General features: G+C 34.5%; 1 protein-coding gene across 2 annotated transcripts in view; it reads right to left on the reverse strand.

Moving 5' to 3' along the window:
- Positions 1–214: 214 nt before the first annotated feature.
- LOC138694491 (EF-hand calcium-binding domain-containing protein 14-like) overlaps positions 215–18937 on the reverse strand; it is a 55537-nt gene continuing 36814 nt past the window's right edge. For both annotated transcript variants that reach the window (XM_069818258.1, XM_069818257.1), the window contains 4 exons: positions 18200–18379; positions 17564–17692; positions 9628–9829; positions 215–1874 (listed from right to left, as the gene is read on the reverse strand). In XM_069818258.1, coding sequence (XP_069674359.1) covers positions 1840–1874; positions 9628–9829; positions 17564–17692; positions 18200–18379 — 546 coding nt within the window. In that variant the 3' untranslated portion in view covers positions 215–1839. The remainder of the gene's footprint in view (positions 1875–9627; positions 9830–17563; positions 17693–18199; positions 18380–18937) is intronic.

Consider the following 18937-nt stretch of genomic DNA (forward strand, 5'->3'; position numbering starts at 1 on the left):
GTGACAGAAAATTTCAGGAGGGATTTCTTTTATCAAAATCGACTGTGCCATTCTGCTGCAACAAATGGATCACTTGGAATACCATAACCCAGAAACAGTCCTATTTCTCTTATGAATTGGCTGCTTACATTACAGTTCTATGCAACTGACATTTTCAGTATTTTAAGACGTAACACTCGAATATCTCTTTTCCTATGTAGACTGAACATAACAGACATAACAGAGCCCAAAAGCAAACAAATGCAATGCGTAAGTATAGGATACATTCATTTTGATATAGAACAGAGTAAGTCGTTTTCAAATATTGACTATTCTCTCTGCAGAGGTAATAATGCTTTTCTTTAGTCATTCTGTAGAAACACAGACCTTACCATGGTTAAATGAGGTTTCAGCTAACCATGTTTAAATAACCAGTGATCATGAATGGTGCACAGAAACTACATTTTAACCATGGTTACTGAATTTTTAACCGAGGTTGATACACTGCGTCATAAATATTTATATTTTAAAAATGTATTCTGAGAAAAAAGGAAGAAAATATTTATTTGCTCAAGACATAATTTTCAGGTTTTTTGTGCCTATTGTATGGGTATTATTTTTAATTTCAAAAAGTTACCAAAATATAAAAAGTCTGATACTTTATTTAATTAAACATACTTTATAAAGCGTGCAAAAAAAATTAGCTTGATAGCTTTAAAATTGTAGAATCCTTCAGATTTTGAACATGTAAAAATATACTAAAATTAAATACAACGAAGTATTTAAAGAGTGCACCCATTTCAATCCCAAGTTAGTGTGGTAGGGTCCTGGAACTTTGGTGTCACACAGATTAGTCTCTACAGATTTATTTTTTGCAATAAAACAAAAAAGTTATTTATTTTTTGCAATAAAACAAAAAAAGTTATTTTTTAACAGACTGTTCGAAATTTTACACGTCTCCTACCTTAAGTGGACATAATGGTGAAAAATTAAGAAAATCTACCTAAAAATTTATTGTGATTCTTTATTTAGACCGAGCTCAAAAAGCTAATTAATTTATATTCTCATGACTATTTTCAAGCTTTTGAGCTAATATGAACTAAAAACTGTGCAAATTGTGATGCAAGGAGCCTTTTTAGTGACGTCAATATAAAATACATTTAAAAAATATCATTTCAAAGCTATTAGCCCTAATGGCACCAAATTTTGTACAGATTATAGTATTGTAGGCATGTTTATATAGTTTAAAATTAATAAATTTTGGATGAAAATTGTAAAGATTTAAAACTCAAATAAGTATCCCCCAAGGGATCTATAAATGATGTAGACTAGATTTAAATCCTTTTAGTAATATTTTTAGATATTTTTAGTTCCCTGATTTCTTTACTATTTTTTTTAATATCGTACAATCTGAGACAGATTTCACAAAGTGTACTGATGTAACTTGCAATGTATATTATCTTTCTTAGTAATAGTTCACGTATGCACTTTTTTTTCACTGAATTTAGTTGAAAAGAGGCAGGTGAGAGGTGGACTTTGAGTTTCTTAAATCAGGGGCTAGTTACAGAAAGAAGTAAACCCCGAAAGAAAATCAGAGCAGATAGGGTTTCCAGGCTTGGCAAAGCCAAAGAAAACATTTAACAAACAACATCTTCGTCAATTAAGAACAGTGGTTGTGCCATGGACAGTAAAGGAATTACCTCTCGCTGTAATGAAATTATCATTTTAATCATACTTATAGTAATGTTTAGCTGCGTAGAACTTGGTAACTGTTATTCAAATAGTGGAAGCACTGATGTGGTGAGTTACAACAATTCACACATTCCATTTACTCACTTTCTGCTCGCATTTGGATGGACTTCATGGTGATGACTCGTCTCTCATTGCCTCTGTTCCTGAAGAAAAGCAATAAATGAACACATTTCAAAACGGAACAAGACTTGGTTCATTCAGTTGTACGTTTCCCATAATTGTATTTAATATTTGGGCTCAGCAATATATTCGTTTCCGTAATAATTACAGCAGACGTACAGGTTCCATCTCAGTAAAGAGGACTTGTTTTTAGGCAGAAAATATCCAAAGTGTGACTTCCAAAAGATAATCATTGCTCCATATTGTTGTTATTGTTTGTAAAAGATCCTTTTGTTCATCAATAAAAATGAAAAGCCACCATTTTTACATCTTTCACTCTTGATAACGGAAGTTATCTATGAGTTTAGAGACTTTTAGTAGAAAATGGTAAAGGATACATAAATTCAAAATTTCGCTAGTTCACAGTCTGCAATGTGTAACAATATCTAGTACATACATGAGATGCACAAATTAAAAGTGATCAGCAAATAACTTGAGATTAGGTGAGAGCTTCATTATCACGTGTTCAATGTTGTACACCAACTGACTGACTAGCCAATCGACCAACCAACGAATTAATGTAATTTTCGGTAGTTCCCATTTAAATATTCTATCACAACTGTCTTGGTTGTATATTAAGTGATAGCAATACCTGCTTTATGTGACCACCAAATGTTCTTCTAATAAATAGTTTCAACAATTCTTCAATGTATGCTTTTAATAAAGTACTTCACTATTTCAGACAGCCATACACATTTCCACTAATCGTCTGTAGCTGCATTTAGATTAGCAACAGGCCATGACTGTTTGGCCATGCATCTGCATAGAACTGAAATATATCAGTCCCCTAACTGTCCATTGTGCAACTCAAATCAAGAAATGGATTCAGAACACCTTAAAATCTGTGCGTCAGTGGCTGACCATGACAATATCTTTGAAAAATATTGGAGTTCAAGAGGTCAAATGACTTTATTGTCAAACGAATAACAACATATTTCCACTTCGTGTTAGTAATCCAAAAATAAAAACTGGCTAAATCAAACTTGAAAAACTGCCTACATTCTGAACAAGCACAAAAATAAGACAGGTATGCTTGAAGCTTTACTTTCTTCCACATTCTATATGCAGAGTATGTTGATCAAAGTGCTTCTGAAGAAGAGTAGATGCATTATAGTATATACAAGAGAAAAATATTTCAGTGAATGCTAAGCCTTTACACATGGTCTTTCCTACACAAAAACATAACATTTAATTTAAACATCTTATCTTCTAAAAGAAGTACAGCAAGCTTTACCACGTACACAATGAACAATGCACTGGGTAGTCAGAAAAAAAAAAAAAAGAAAAAGAAACTATTTAAAACCTGTTGCAAACCAAATTTTATTTCTATATCATTTTAATTATGTAACAAAAAATAAAATAATACTCTGCCAGGCTGCCTTTGAATGTATGAAGCAGAGAGTTATATGATTAATGACAGCACGATCAGCAAACTGCAAAAGTAGCAGGTTTTCCTCATGCTCAAAGTATCTCCAGTTCCTCTGTAATGATCAGTAAGAATAACTTTGCAAGCATTATCTTTTTATGGTTGCTCACTCATGTTCTGAAAAGTAAAAAAATAGGTAAAAAAATATCTAGAGGTTGAAAATAGCCAGACTTAACTATAAAACAGATGACTTGGCAGCACTGTCTCCACTCTTCAGTCAACAGGAAGCGTATACATTAGCTTTGTGGGCATCATATGTTGTGTAGGGGGGTTTTTATGCAGGAACATTCTACATAACTTCTGCGCCACAAGTGGAGTGACTACAGTCCACAATCACTTTCTAGGTCTTTTGAGTGGGTGAACTTATTCTGGAACCTGCTTGTATTGTTTAATTATGTTCTTAATAGCAGTCAATTCTATAGTGCATCCATTTTGTTTGCATTGTTTATGAATTTGTAAGATGGAAAAGGTTGCATGCAAAAGTGCCATGATGTATCCTTCCCAAAACCGGTTTACTTTTGGAGCCATCACACACATCACACAATTTGGATAGCAAAACAATAGTGGCTTGCAGTAGCTACAAGCTGACTTGAAAGCCACAACTTCCGATTGATATGATGAGAAGGGGTGGGGGTTGAAATTTAGTCGCATATACGCGACTCGGCCTTCTGCATAAATGGATGTGATTTAGTGCATTTTAATTGCAAGTGTTTTCTAAAATGAAGACTGTCAGTTCTAAGATTGAATCCACTAGTAAGAAGACAGCAGTGTTATAAAAATATGGAGGCAGTTACACATTGGAATGACTATGTTTAATTGCTTCATGTGTTTGTGAAAACTACGTGCTTGTGTGAATTTCCTCCGGCTCACGGTGGCCGAGATGACTGTAAAAGATACACTGATTCAAAGAAGCATAAAACATATTTGTATGTATGATCAAGTAAATTCAGAAAACAAGCCTATCTTTCATCATTCTTTGTTAATAATGATGAAATAGGGTCACAAATCCCGAAATTATTGTTTTTTTACGAGTACATTGGAGCAGAATAACCCATTAACTGTTTCTGACCATGCAGGACATTTATTTCGAGCAATGTTCCCTGATTCTAAAATAGCACAGAATTTATAGTTGCGCAAGAACAAAAACTTCTGCACTAGTTCAATTCTAGTAGCAGGAGAGAGAAAAGAAAGAAACAGTTCAGCTTTTGCAAGATATGCCATTTTCTTTGGCTACTGATTGTAGTAATGATGCAAATTCAGTAAAACTTTAATCTCTACTTATATCTTTTTAAATTCCCATCAAGTTCAAATATCTGCTCTTCTTTTATTATTGCTAAAGAGTAATGACAATAAAGGAGAACGAATTTTCTCTGTTACTGATAATGAATTGTCTTCCCTGGATTTGACGATGTCTATAAGATGATTGGTACAATAAAAGGCATTGGAAAATTTCTGAAGCAGCAGCATTTATCTATTGAAGTTCTGGGTTGTTCATATCACCTTTTACACATTTCAGCTCAAAAGTATCTCTCAGTTGCCAGTAAATGTAGAGACGTTTTTGGCTCAATTATTGTACTATCTTAAGAAAAGTTCTAAAGACAAAATGTTTTTGAAGTGAATCAAGATATGTGTGGCATAGTCTCAAATAATTTTCAAGTATGTGGTATAGGGTGGCTCTTTCTTTTGAATCGATTAACAGAGTTCTTCAGCAGCTTTAACACTTCTGTTTTGTAGTGGGCCTCAACAGAAAAATTAACACTGTTAAACAGTGAAACTATGAAGACTTTCTTCGAAGATCCAAAAAGTGTATTCTTATTTTCTTCAGAGTACACTTCCTGTTTTTAACACTACACATTTGTTTCTGCAACAAGATCCTCCAGCTGTACATCTTCTAAGAAGGATACTTTTTTGTCTTCGAAATGACATACTGGTCAGATTTATTAAGTCATTTTCTCTTCAGTCTGGTTCCAGTTCACTTTCTAGCATCAAATTCTAAAAAGGGAAATAATAAAAAGCTAATGGGAGGTGGTAATTAAAGCAAAAGTCAGAGTATACTTGAAAGAAAATGGTCGTGCTGAACAAATGTTTTACAGCTATGACAGGAATTTGTATGGCAGCTTCATTAATTATAATTATATAATGAGACCGAGGGACCTAATACTTGACAAGAGGAGGAGGAGGAGGATGATGGTGAGTTTGTAGCTACATACAGATGCCTCAAACTAGGAAGCTGCCTGGAGAGGGGAAGTAGTAGAGCTAACGGAGGGGGCCCATCTAGGCTCCGATACCCAGGTATAGTCATATTATCTAAAAAGTTGACCTCTTGACAATGTATTCAAGATGTACTCTCCCTATGCAGCCTTTTCAACTGTTATTAGAATTGAGCTGTACCGTTCTAGTCCACAGTGCACAGCACTAGGCGGACAGTGGTAGGGGAGAAGTGCTCTATGCGCCTGCACGAACGGTGACAGCTTGCTAGTTTGAGGCATCTGTACTAAAGAAATTTCCAATTGAGAATAGATTTCATAAGTATGCAGAAGTTTTTGATATTTCACACAAAAAAAAAAAATGTTTCACATTCATCTCCTGAATATTTTATTCAAATATTCACAAAATTGATTAAAGAAGCAGAACACGACAGACATGAAAAGGAATTGCAGCTTGTAAATGTGATACTTTCCTAAATATAGTACAAATGGATCTAGAATAGGTGAAAATGGATCAAAATTGCAGATCTCAGAAATTAAAATGAAGAAGTATAAAACATTAAGTAAAGTTGTGTTTGCAGTATTAAGTGTACCACACACTAAATCTCTTACAGAAGGACTTTCAGTGCCATGAGAAAAAATCAGACAGAATTCAGGCTTGTATTAAACACATTAACACTGGAATCAATTGAGGTGCTGGGTGCAATAAGAGCGTTAATGTAAAAAATCACTTTTGAAAAAATTAGACTGAAATTTTAAAACTGTTAGGAATAAAATCTTTATCGTTGACAATAATTAATCTTATGATAAGGGGTTATATATTAATAAAGTGAGAGATTTAATAATAATAATAATAATAATAATAATAATAATAATAATAATAATAATAATAATAATATAATAATAATAATAATAATAATAATAATAATAATAATAACTGCCATTACTACCACCACATGACTGCAACCATCATCTACCATCAACAGCATCGCCGCCGCCGCCACCACCACCACCACCACCCCCCCCGCCGCCGCCACCACCACCACCACCACCACCACCACCACCGTCGTCGTCGTTATTATCATTGCCAATGATCATCCATCCTACCTTTCCAGTATTGTGTATTTTAGAACCTGTTTTAGGATTGCACATGCTGTCACTTTTCCCAAGTGATTTTTGGCATGTAACTATGCTTTTATCCTCAATAGGTATCGAGGGACGTAATTTCGGAACTGATCATCACTTTAAAATGTAACCCTTCTCTTGTTCTCCATGTGTTCACCTTGCTCTACCTATATTCGTCCTGTCTACTTTGGGGTGCCCCTGTCCCCTATTCTCCTTGTCTTTGCTTTGTTCTCCTTATATTTCACATGTTCGTCTTGTTTTCTCCTCGTTCTCTGTCATCCTATTATCTTTGTATTCTCTTTGTGCTCCTTTCATTTCTTGCACAATCCACATGTAGTTCTACATAAAGATAGTAAAGCTATGCACCTGTTGACAAGTGATTGTCCTCACACACAATTCTATGTAAAGATATGCAGCATAGTAAAGCTATGCACCAGTCGATAAGTGATCACCCTCACACATAATTCTATGTAAAGATATGTAGCAAAGTAAAGCTATGCACCTGTCGACAAAAGATCGCTCTCACACATAATTCTATATAAAGATATGTAGCATAGTAAAGCTATGTACCTGTCGATAAGTGATCGCTCTCACACAATTCTATATAAAGATATGTAGCATAGTAAAGCTATGCACCTGTCGATAAGTGATCACCCTCACACATAATTCTACGTAAAGATATGTAGCATAGTAAAGCTATGCACCTGTCGATAAGTCATCGCCCTCACACATAATTCTATATAAAGATATGTAGCATAGTAAAGATATGCACCTATCGATAAGTGATCACCCTCACACATAATTCTATGTACAGATATGTAACATAGTAAACCTATGCACCTGTTGATAAGTGATAACCCTCACACATAATTCTATGTAAAGACATGTAGCATGGTAAACCTATGCACCTGTCGATAAGTGAACACCCTTACACATAATTCTATGTAAAAATATGTAGCATAGTAAAGCTATGCACCTGTCAATAAGTGATCGCTCTCACACACAATTCTATGTAAAGATATGTACCATAGTAAAGCTATGCAGCTGTCGATTAGTGATCGCCCTCACACATAATTCTATGTAAAGTTATGTAGCATAGTAAAGCTATGCACCTGTCAATAAGTGATCGCCCTCACACATAATTCTATGTAAAGATAATGTAGCATAGTAAAGCTATGCACCTGTCGAAAAGTGATCGCTCTCACACATAATTCTATGTAAAGATATGTAGCATAGTAAAGCTATGCACCTGTCGATAAGTGATCGCCCTCACACATAATTCTATGTAAAGATATGTAGCATAGTAAATTTATGCACCTGTCGATAAGTGATCACCCTCACACATAATTCTAAATAAAGATATGCAGCATAGTAAAGCTATGCACCTGTAGATAAGTGATCACTCTCACAGATAATTCTATGTAAAGATATGTAGCATAGTAAAGCTATGCACCTGTCGATAAGTGATCACCCTCACACATAATTTTATGTAAAGATATGTAGCATAGTAAAGCTATGCACCTATCGATAAGTTATCGCTCTCACACATAATTCTATGCAAAGATATGTAGCATAGTAAAGTTATGCACCTGTCGATAAGTGATCGCCCTCACACATAATTCTATGTAAAGATATGTAGCATAGTAAAGTTATGCAGCTGTCGATAAGTGATCGCTCTCACACATAATTCTATATAAAGATATGCAGCGTAGTAAAGCTATCCACCTGTAGATAAGTGGTCGCTCTCACAGATAATTCTATGTAAAGATATGTAGCATAGTAAAACTATGCACCTGTCGGTAAGTGATAGCTCTTGCACATAATTGTATGTAAAGATATGTAGCATAGTAAAGCTATGCACCTGTTGACAATAGATTGCCCTCACATATAATTCTATGTAAAGATATATAATATAGTAAAGCTTAGCATAGTAAAGCTATGCACCTGTCGACAAGTGATTGTCCTCACACATAATTCTATGTAAAGATATGCAGCATAACAAAACTATGCACCTGTCGACAAGTGATTGTCCTCACACATAATTCTATGTAAAGATATGCAGCATAACAAAACTATGCACCTGTCGATAAGTGATCGCCCTCACACATAATTGTATGTAAAGATATGTAGCATAGTAAAGTTATGCACATGTTGATAAGTGATTGCCCTCACACATAATTCTATGTAAAGATATGTAGTATAGTAAAGCTATGCACCTGTCGATAAGTGATCGTCCTCACACATAATTCTATGTAAAGATATGCACCTGTCGATAAGTGATCGCCCTCACACATAATTCTATGTAAAGATATGTAGTATAGTAATGCTATGCACCTGTCGATAAGTGATCGCCCTCACACATAATTCTATGTAAAGATATGTAGGATAGTAAAGCTATGCACCTGTCGATAAATGATCACCCCTCACATATAATTCTATGTAAAGATATGTAGGATAGTAAAGCTATGCACCTGTCAACAAAAGATCACCCTCACACATAATTCTATCTAAAGATATGTAGTATAGTAAGGCTATGTAAAAACTGTAAAATATTGTAAAAATTTGTAAAAATTGTAATTGTAATATTGCAAAATTTTGACTTGTTTCACATCTTAAAGCTTCATTGCTCATGTAAGATCTGTGGAATATAATAAATGAATGAATGAATGAATGAATGTATGCACCTGTCGATAAGTGATCACCCTCACACGTAGCATAGTAAAGCTATGCACCTGTCAATTTTTTATTAAGCATGGTAATTTTTTAATTGGTTGAATTCTCAATTTTCTAAAATATCTTAATTTATTATGATTGTAAGATCGGTTTCCCTTACAAATACAATTTCTACAATTTATAGCATTTATGTGTCTCGGCATGTCAAAATATGAATATTTTCTTTAAAATTTCGAAATTGATACTTTGTGAAAAGAAAAAATTTGTCCATTTGCTCATTCTGAATATCCCCAACAGATTACTTACTTTGTGTTGAAGAGTCCTGCAATCGTGATGTGAGTTGCTGTTCTGCAGGCTCCATGCTGTGCTCCAGGCTATTCACAATCTGCCCAATGTTACTAACTTGTGCTATTAACCACGTGCTATTGCTTTCCAGTTGTTCTGTTTGTGCCTGCAACTGTGTCATCCGCACATCCAGATCACTTATTTTTTCTTCATCCTTATTTACCTGCACAAAACAAACAAAAGTGCAATGTTAAATTGGTTGCTTTCCAATACTTTCAGATATGGTGAATTAAGATCTGTAATTCTACCAGTTTAGCAGAAATCAGTTCCTATTTTGAGGAGGCACTGCTAGGTGTAAATCATAAACAATTGAACTGCTTTTTGACATCGGCGAGAGACAACTAATAAAGCCTGTGAATCTATAATGTGAGACCTCCTGTTTACATTTCCATCCAAAGGAAACCATGTTAAAATATTTTTGTTTTTCTTAAAACTAAAATATTTCTGGCTGGTTTGAATGTATAAATCCTGCATCTAATACGGTGCATAATAACAACCAAGGATAATAGTAAAATTTTGAAGTACTGGTACTTACTTCGTTATTTATTAAACAACACGATATTGTAGTTCCACTGGTAGTTTTGGCAAATAGGGTAAGCTTTATAAAAATTATTTCCTTGACGAAAATAACAGTCAAATGAATTATAGTGCTCTCAGTTGAGTGATGTGTGCAAATGGATTCATTACTAGGCCTATGTGCCCTGATTTCTTAAGGCTGGTCAAGAAGATCAACTTCATTGGTGTCAAGTACTTGACACCAAGTAAATTTGACCTCTGATATTTGTTATGTGGAAGAAGTGCTTGATGCCACTTCCACAGTGTGATCCAATGTGGCTCGTCATTTATGATCATAAATGTTGAATAAAAATTACTGCTGTGCTGGAGTTAAACTAATGGTGCACTACTCATTATTTGAAGATATGTGACAAGATTTATTAAGTGACAATAGAAAGAGAATCCTGAAATGGGTTAGATCTTGTATTGCGCAAAAGGAAATATACTCGTATGGTCCATTTTCAACTTAATTAAAAGAGCTGGGAAAAGCTCCTTCATCCCAGAAAAATCACCTAAGAATATAAGTGCGCAACTATAACGAGATGCTGGCAAAGTTGAAACAGAAATAAATCAAATGAATGTAATGTGGAATGCAATTCTCTCTTGAAATGGGGATAATTAAAAGTGTTCATAATACATGTTTTGTGCACCAAAATACACAATAATTTATATAACTTATTAATGAATCACCCACTTTTTTATTTTACTATCCGCATCACTTCTTACCTATATAGCTCTTAAAAGTTTTCTCTCAAGAAAAGACTCAACTGAAACATGAAAGCAAACTTCTTTCACTTCATTGACAGATTTCAGATTCCTTGCATCTCACAAGAATTTCATATTTCCAATGGTATGTCAACAAACCTACGTCTATCATCTTCACTTCACATCACTTTATTCATTTTGATAAATATTGTCACAAAATGGTACAATACAACAAAGGACACTGTGTAGTACCCATTACTTGACTGCTCAAAGGCAACAAAATGTCCATTATTAACTGTCTAAGTGGAGACGGTAGATAGGCAAATTAAGTCACGTAATTTTCAGTGGCCACCAAAAACTTGACTATAAACAAAATTCACTTGCCATTGTTTGTGTAGTGGACATCTGCTTAACACAAACATCTATACACTAGAACAATAACATTTCCTACTACTGTTTTGACATCAAGCACTAGACACTAACTTCATCTGTCCAGACCAGCCTACAAATAATTGCATTCACACTTTTAAAACAAATCAGTTACTTTAAATAATGTAGAGTAATAGGGAAAAAATAGGAAAGATTGGAGAATGCTGGGTTTGCAGTGAAAGACCTGCTCTTGGTCAGAGAACTATGAATGAATGGTGTTTGGAAGTTTTTATAACATAATACCATTTTTTCCCTTCTTATAACCGACAAGCAAATTGCAGGACCTGAAAATTTTTTGTTGAGCAGCCAATTTGTATTTAGTTACCAGTACTGTGTTTTAAAGGTATGTCAACAATTTAACAACACAATCATTAGTTTTCATGGTGCAGCATGATAATCTTAATACATGTATTATACTTAGGGCTGCCACCACCTGTCCTGATTTTGTCGGGATCGTCCCTACTTTTTTGTAACTATTCCATACACGAGTATGACAGGACGCCAAAATGTCCCTACTTTTCTGTTTTCAGGTTACAAGCAGAGTTTTATTATTGAGTCTTCTTAAGATTTTACGTCAAATAATATTTGTAATAATTAGACTTCGTGGAATTGCCACGAGAATCGTAAGGTTTACTACGCACACGGTATAGACTGTATGAGAAGGAGGCGTGCAATGGAATGGAGTATGCCTCTGATGTAAACACTGAGCAGTATACTGCGGTTACAATAAAACCTGTATCCTGCATTCAAGAAATATAATGAATGATCATTGAAGTAAGAAATGTCTAAACATGTAAATACACAATTATTTTGTAGTGAGATATATTAACTCTTAAAATTTAATGTAATATACTCGCATCATCCTTGAATATGTGCAGTGAAGAGTTATGTACATTTTGAGCGACTGCCAAAGTAAACCTCCTCCGATGATCACTTAAACAGTTTTTATATTGGGAAAATGTACAATCGACATCACATGATGTAATAGGTGCATATTTGAAGAACGGAAAGTCACTACTTTTTAGTACACCAACTTCAGACGTCTTGTCGTGACCTGATAATACATTATTTATAATACGAAGTTGTGAATAGGCAGAATTTTTAGCAATAATGTTTCTCAATTTACATTTCACTTTATCTGAAATTAGTGAAACTTTATTTTGGATAACGGTATCAATTACCTCCATTATTTTTCCATAATGTTCTGCATAATAATTAACAGCATCCAACCTAGTTTCCCATCGGGTGAAGACTGGCTGCGGGGGTAAGGGTATTCCAGGGGCAATTGTTTGGAACAGCAACACACTCATTGTAGCATGTTTGATTGAATTCTTGTCTGTACTGAACATATGTTAAGCTTTGACTATTCCAGCCATAGTAATGCAAAAACAAGTGCTTACAAAGGTATACATTAGCTGTAGCTGCTCTATCTATTTGGACCGGTCACATCTCTTAACATGAACTGCTTATACTACGAGACCGGGAGGTCGCCCACCTCCTCTATACTACCGTACATCGGCAACCTGATTGCATGGTGCGTGTGGCAATTCAACGAAATCTAGTAATAATATTAGTAATATTTATTTTCTTTTTCTTCAAACCTCTACAGTTGGTCATCTTGATAACTGTTTAAATTTACAAACGGAAGAGCGAGCAACAATGGGTTTGTGTTTCTGTTTCTAAGAAATCAAGTCACTGCAGTTCGTATTTCATTGTCGCGGAGCAGTGTGAAAATTCAGTAAAGATTAGATTGGTGTTAGTTATAAATTGCAGTGCACGTATGTTAGCTGTTGTTAGGCAGTTTCGCAAGATGCAGACATTTTTCCTAACATTTTAGAGGTTCGTTTCAATAAAATTTTCTTTAAATTAAAGGAAAACAACAGTGGAAGTGAATGTAGTGATAGTGATAGTTATGACAGTCAAAATGATAAACGGAAGAAAAAGGTGAAAAGGTGTGTATATTTCATAATGAATGGTTACAAGATGAACAGTTTAAAAATTGGTTAACTAAATGTGATGACAAAGGCATGACAAAATGTATAGTGTGTCCTGCTTCATTTTCAATAAAAAGCGAGAGAATTGGTGCTGTGAGAAAACATTTACAAAGAGAGAAACATAAACTTTCTGGTCCACACCTGTGGAGTAACGGTCAGCGTGTCTGGCTGCGAAACCAGGTGGCCCGGGTTCGAATCCCAGTCGGAGCAAGTTACCTGGTTGAGGTTTTTTCCGGGGTTTTCCCTCAACCCAATACGAGAAAATGCTGGGTAACTTTCGGTGCTGGACCCCGGACTCATTTCACCGGCATTATCACCTTCATATCATTCAGACGCTAAATAACCTAGATGTTGATACAGCGTCGTAAAATAACCCAATAAAATAAATAAAAAATTAACTTTCTGTTGCATCAAGTGCTAAAACTAAATCGATTCAAAATTTTTTTAGTGTGAAACATTCTCCTATTGAAAGTGAAGTTACAGCTGCTGAACTGTCATTTGCATATCATGCAATAATGCATAGTTATCTTTCTACTGACTGTGGCATTAAGTTAGAGAATAGCATTTTCAAAGATCCGAAGTTAAGTCCAAAACTTCACTGTGGATGTATAAAATGTGAGATGCTTGTTCAAAATGTATTGACTCCTCATTCTGTAGAATTAGTACAGAATGACTTAAAACATGACACTGTTTTCTCTGTTTCGAAAGATGCCTCAAATAAAGGCAATATTAAGTGCTTTCCATCAGTATTAAATATTTTCCTGAGATTAGTGGAGTTAAAGAGAAATTACTTAGCTTTTATGATGATTCGAATGAAACAGCTGACGGTATTTTTGAGAAATTGAAATCTATTTTAGATGGACACGATTTAAAAGTTTCTAATATATCAAGTTTTGGTGCAGACAATGCAGCGGTCAACTATGGAAAACATCATTCAGTTTTTCAGTATTTCAATAACGTAATTCAAGCGAACTGTAATTGTCACGTTATTCATAACATGGCCAAAAATGCATGCAAAGTGATGAAATTTGATGTTGAGTGTCTGGTAGTAAAAGTTTATAACGAGTTTTCGTCTTCTAGTAAGAAAACTAATGAACTCGAAAATTTTTTTCAGTTTGTTGAACAAGAATATTCAACCATTTTAAGGCATATTCCAGTTCGGTGGTTGTCCCTATTGCCAACTGTAGAGCATTTGCTCAAAAACTAGAATCCTATACAATCCTATTTTCTCTCTCAAAATCCTTTAGTATTGACTTTCATAAGAGGAGTAGACGAAAAAGATGAATGGTCACTTCCTTTTTTTTTAAATGCATTTCATGCATAACTATATGAATTCTGTTACAACAACAATTTTACAACTCGAAAATAAAACAATTCAACCTACAGATTTTTATGTTATCTTAGAATCCCTACATAAAAACATTCACTCTAAATTAAAAGATAGATTTTATGGCTTTCAAGTTAATCAAAATTTGAAGAATTAAGCAAATCGGACCAAGAAATATTTAGAAGAGATGCAGCTAATGTATACCAGAGGAGTCTTCATTACTTAAGTGATTCAACTTCGAGACATCTCCTTCTAAAAAATTTGCTGTCTTGAATCTGAAAGAAGTAGTGACATTTGATAGCCTTATAGAAATTGTAAATGCCCACAGTTTAGAAGTAAACGGTGATGAATTGTATAATGAGTTCATTGTTCTAAGAGATGCTATTGAAACTCTTAAAAACCTAGATTTACCAACTGACAAAAAATAGGTCCATTTATTTTAACAAATACGCAGTCCCCAACTTACTAAAACTAGTAAAATTTGTGTTGTCCATTCCTGTCAGTAACGGCATGTAGAAAGAGTGTTTTCTTTAACGAAAAACTTGTGGACAGAAGAAAGAAACAAATTTCACATAAAATCCGTGGAAAGTGAACTTCTGGTTAAAATAAACTATAATAATATGAGTTGTTCCGAATTTCATCAATATGCTCTATGTACATGAGAAGCAACTTCTAAAGGCCGCTGCATCAGATAAGAAGTACGTCTGTAAGTTCCAGCCTTCGCCTCAGCCCCATGATTTGTACAAGACATCATGTTCATACTAAGGTAAACATAATTAATTTCAATACCTTTAGAAACGTTTAATATAGTATTTGTAGTTTATTTTTAATTTAAAGTATTTAAAGTTTAATTTGTAAAATGGAATACTGGCTGCTTTAAGTGTCCCGACTTTTGACTTCTTCAAGGCAATTACACTATACTCATATTTCTTCGTATAAATCATTGTTCATTCTTGTATATACATTGTTCATTCTTGTATACACTCTTTTAACACTACATAATCATTGATTAACGGATAAACTATTTAAATTAATAAATAACGAACTTAACAGTGTTTGCATTTTAAATAATAATGTTATTGTACTTACCTGATAGACTAGTTTCGATGAAAAACAGCTAGGATTTAGCAGATGATGAAAAAAACATCGAAACTAATCAAAGATACAATAACATCATTATTTAAAATCTTAACATAGTAAAATTCGTTATTTATTAATTTAAATAACTTAACAGTTAATCATTGTATCTGTTAAAATAGCTTAAATGAATACTACTGAAGTATGGAAGAATTTTTCTCAAATTTTTTAACTTATAATTTTATAATATCGTGTAGTGCTCAACATGATGCTTGCCTTTGGATTCGAAGTTCACAGGTTCAAACCCAAAAACTACAATTCATGAAATTAGAGCCACATGGGGGAGCCAGATCTAAGCTGTGCGCTTGCCTTAGAGTAGTCAACTATGTAACTACCAAACAGGATAGCGGTGCTGCATGGTATGTTGTGAGTCACCACATACGTTATTAATTGCCTTTTTTTTTTTAACCAAAGTTTGTCGTCCATTGAGGCTACCCAATTTTCGCGGTTGGCAGGACACTGTACCAAATTCTATACCATTTCTTTCCAGGAGATTTAATTTTTTATCATAAACACTTGCTAATTTTAATTCTAGTATTTTCCAAATCGTGAATTCAGACTTTTCAGTAGCAGCAGCACATTATGTAGCATGGAATACTTCAATTTCCTGTTTGACTTTTCTTCGTCAAAAAACTTTATTATACTTCTGATTATTTCATGACCCTTGCTATCGATAGTATTATGTTGATACCACGTTCTCATTTGAAGTCCTTACAGCATTAATACACGTACAGCACAGTAAATCACATGCTAGAAGAAAGAATATCTACATAGACTGTCCAACAATACCTAGCCTGTGCAAGAGATAAGCTGCTCATTTCTCAATTCTGCTGCAGCTAGTTCGCATATTTTTCACATGTTTTGTTAATGTGGTTGCACATTAGATGCTTATTCAGATACCAGTGACCAATCAGAAGTGTGATTGCCTATCTTAAGCTTTCTCTTTCCAGAGCTAGAAGTTGTTCAGTTAAGCTAGATAATGGTTCTCTCCAAAGAGGAGTTTGGCCTGGCTCATGACTTGTGCAGATCTCCAGACCATCAGTAAATCCCTCATCAGATTGTCCTTTAGATACCGATACAAGGTTTCGGGCCATAGCATTAGATAGTTTTTTCCTGCTTAAAAAATGTATCACAGTCAGAATTCAACTCAATGGTTCGAGTGGCAGCAAGTACAGTAACCACTAAAACAACTATGACAAAAGGAAAATCAAGGTTTTCCTAATTATTTCTCGGAAATAACTTTGTACTGTATATATAAAACTGATCTTAATTCTACCATTTTTAATAAAACAACAAAACAAATCCATTGTGCGATAGTCCCTTGCTGGCCTAATGCCCACGTGCTTCAGCAGAGATTAACGATCATCCAGCAATACAAGTACTGGGATAACGTGTGGTTAGCACAATGATTCCTCTAACAGTTATAGCTGGCTTGCAAAACTGAATTTACTGTAGCACCAGAAAATTCATCACAATGCTGGATGGGCACTAGTTCCATATACTGATCGAAATTTCATGAGAAAATTTCTTCTCCCATGAAGACTCAAACCACCAGTCATTTCATAACACAAAGCCAAAACACGATGCCTTAGACTCCACAGCTATAGTGCAGGACATTTTTAATGCTTGAACATAATAGTTGTTCCTCTACCTTATCCTTACAATTTCACTGACATTAATATGAATATTGGTAAGTGTATTACTGTGTCCAGTTTCATACTACAAGCATAAAGTGGTAAAATGCAGAAACCTGATAGAAAAGTTTCTCCACGGTGGTGTTGAGGGCAGAGTGCATCACAATCTTGACACAGTCTCCTTCCAGTGTTGTGAGACGAGCACTCACATTCTGACTTACATCTTGCAAATTAACAAATGATTTCTGAAATGGAAAAAATTCAATGTAAATAATGCAACTAACCTGGCAGCCGAAATTACATATTCAACTGTTTCCTCCCCTCTCCCCCACAAATAAAGCAGAAGCAAAACAGAAACGAACAAAGACAGGAGTCATTAAAGCCCTTAAAACTTAATCAGTTTCAGAAGCTTACTCACAATCCCTTTCTGTCCAGGATTTATAATAAACTATTAACAACTTCAGAACCTAAATTAATCATATTCCATGCCAAGTGATAATTTATCCTGCCCTTAGGCTTTAAATCCTATGCTTGTATTTTCTAAGGATAAACCCAACACAATTTTAAAATTAGTTACCCTCTTTAGAGTCAAGACATAGTAACGTGGAGGGGGGGGAGGGAGGGAGGGAGGGAGGCAGGAAGGAAGAAAGGAAGGTAAGCAAGAAGAGAGAGACATATTAAAAAAATGAATGACAGAAAGAAAAGAGACCAAGAGAAGAAGAGGAGTGAAAATAGTAATAGGAAATACGTACATGGTCCTTAACTTGGTCATCTGCCACCCACTGCAACTTCTTGCTCAGGGTGTTATTAATAAGGGTTAAATTAGAAGATAGCTGCTTCATCACAGATAACATATGCTCCTCTTGCGCAATGTTCTCTCTAGAGGGCGCTTGTGGATGCTGTGTTGCGTTGGCTAGCAGTGCAACCTTTTGCTGTAAAGACAAATACATAATATATTACCAATGCATTCATGGAATAATGCAAAACTATCCAAGGCAAACTGACCTGTAAGCACCCCTGGTGAATTTACCTCAGATGGTACGCTGCGTTCTGTTTAGGCAATCAACGCAACACATGTACAATTAATTTAAATCTGATATATGTAAAGAATACTATCATAACCTTAAATAGGCACAAATATTTTCATTATTATAGGCACAAATATTTCCGTTCTCATTATAAGAAACAAAAATCATGTAATGCTACTAAATATTTTCGATATTTTGACAAATAACTAGATAAGAAAATAGTCTTCTTTATGCCATCCAATAAAAGGCCTATCCACTACCTTTTCTCCTCTAGGTTTATACAAAATTTTGTTCATACAAAGCTCTTCCAATCAGCCAACTCAGTGCCATCCTTCAGACATATAATATTTAAGATGTAAAATAAATTCATTTGATAAATAAAGAACTAAATAAAAACAAAAAAGCGAAATCTCACTACGAAATTTGTAATTATCAAGCTATATTTCTTACATCCGATTAAAT

The sequence above is a fragment of the Periplaneta americana genome, chromosome 2 (assembly GCF_040183065.1).
Source record: "Periplaneta americana isolate PAMFEO1 chromosome 2, P.americana_PAMFEO1_priV1, whole genome shotgun sequence".
In the NCBI taxonomy this organism is placed as follows: Eukaryota; Metazoa; Arthropoda; class Insecta; order Blattodea; family Blattidae; genus Periplaneta; species Periplaneta americana.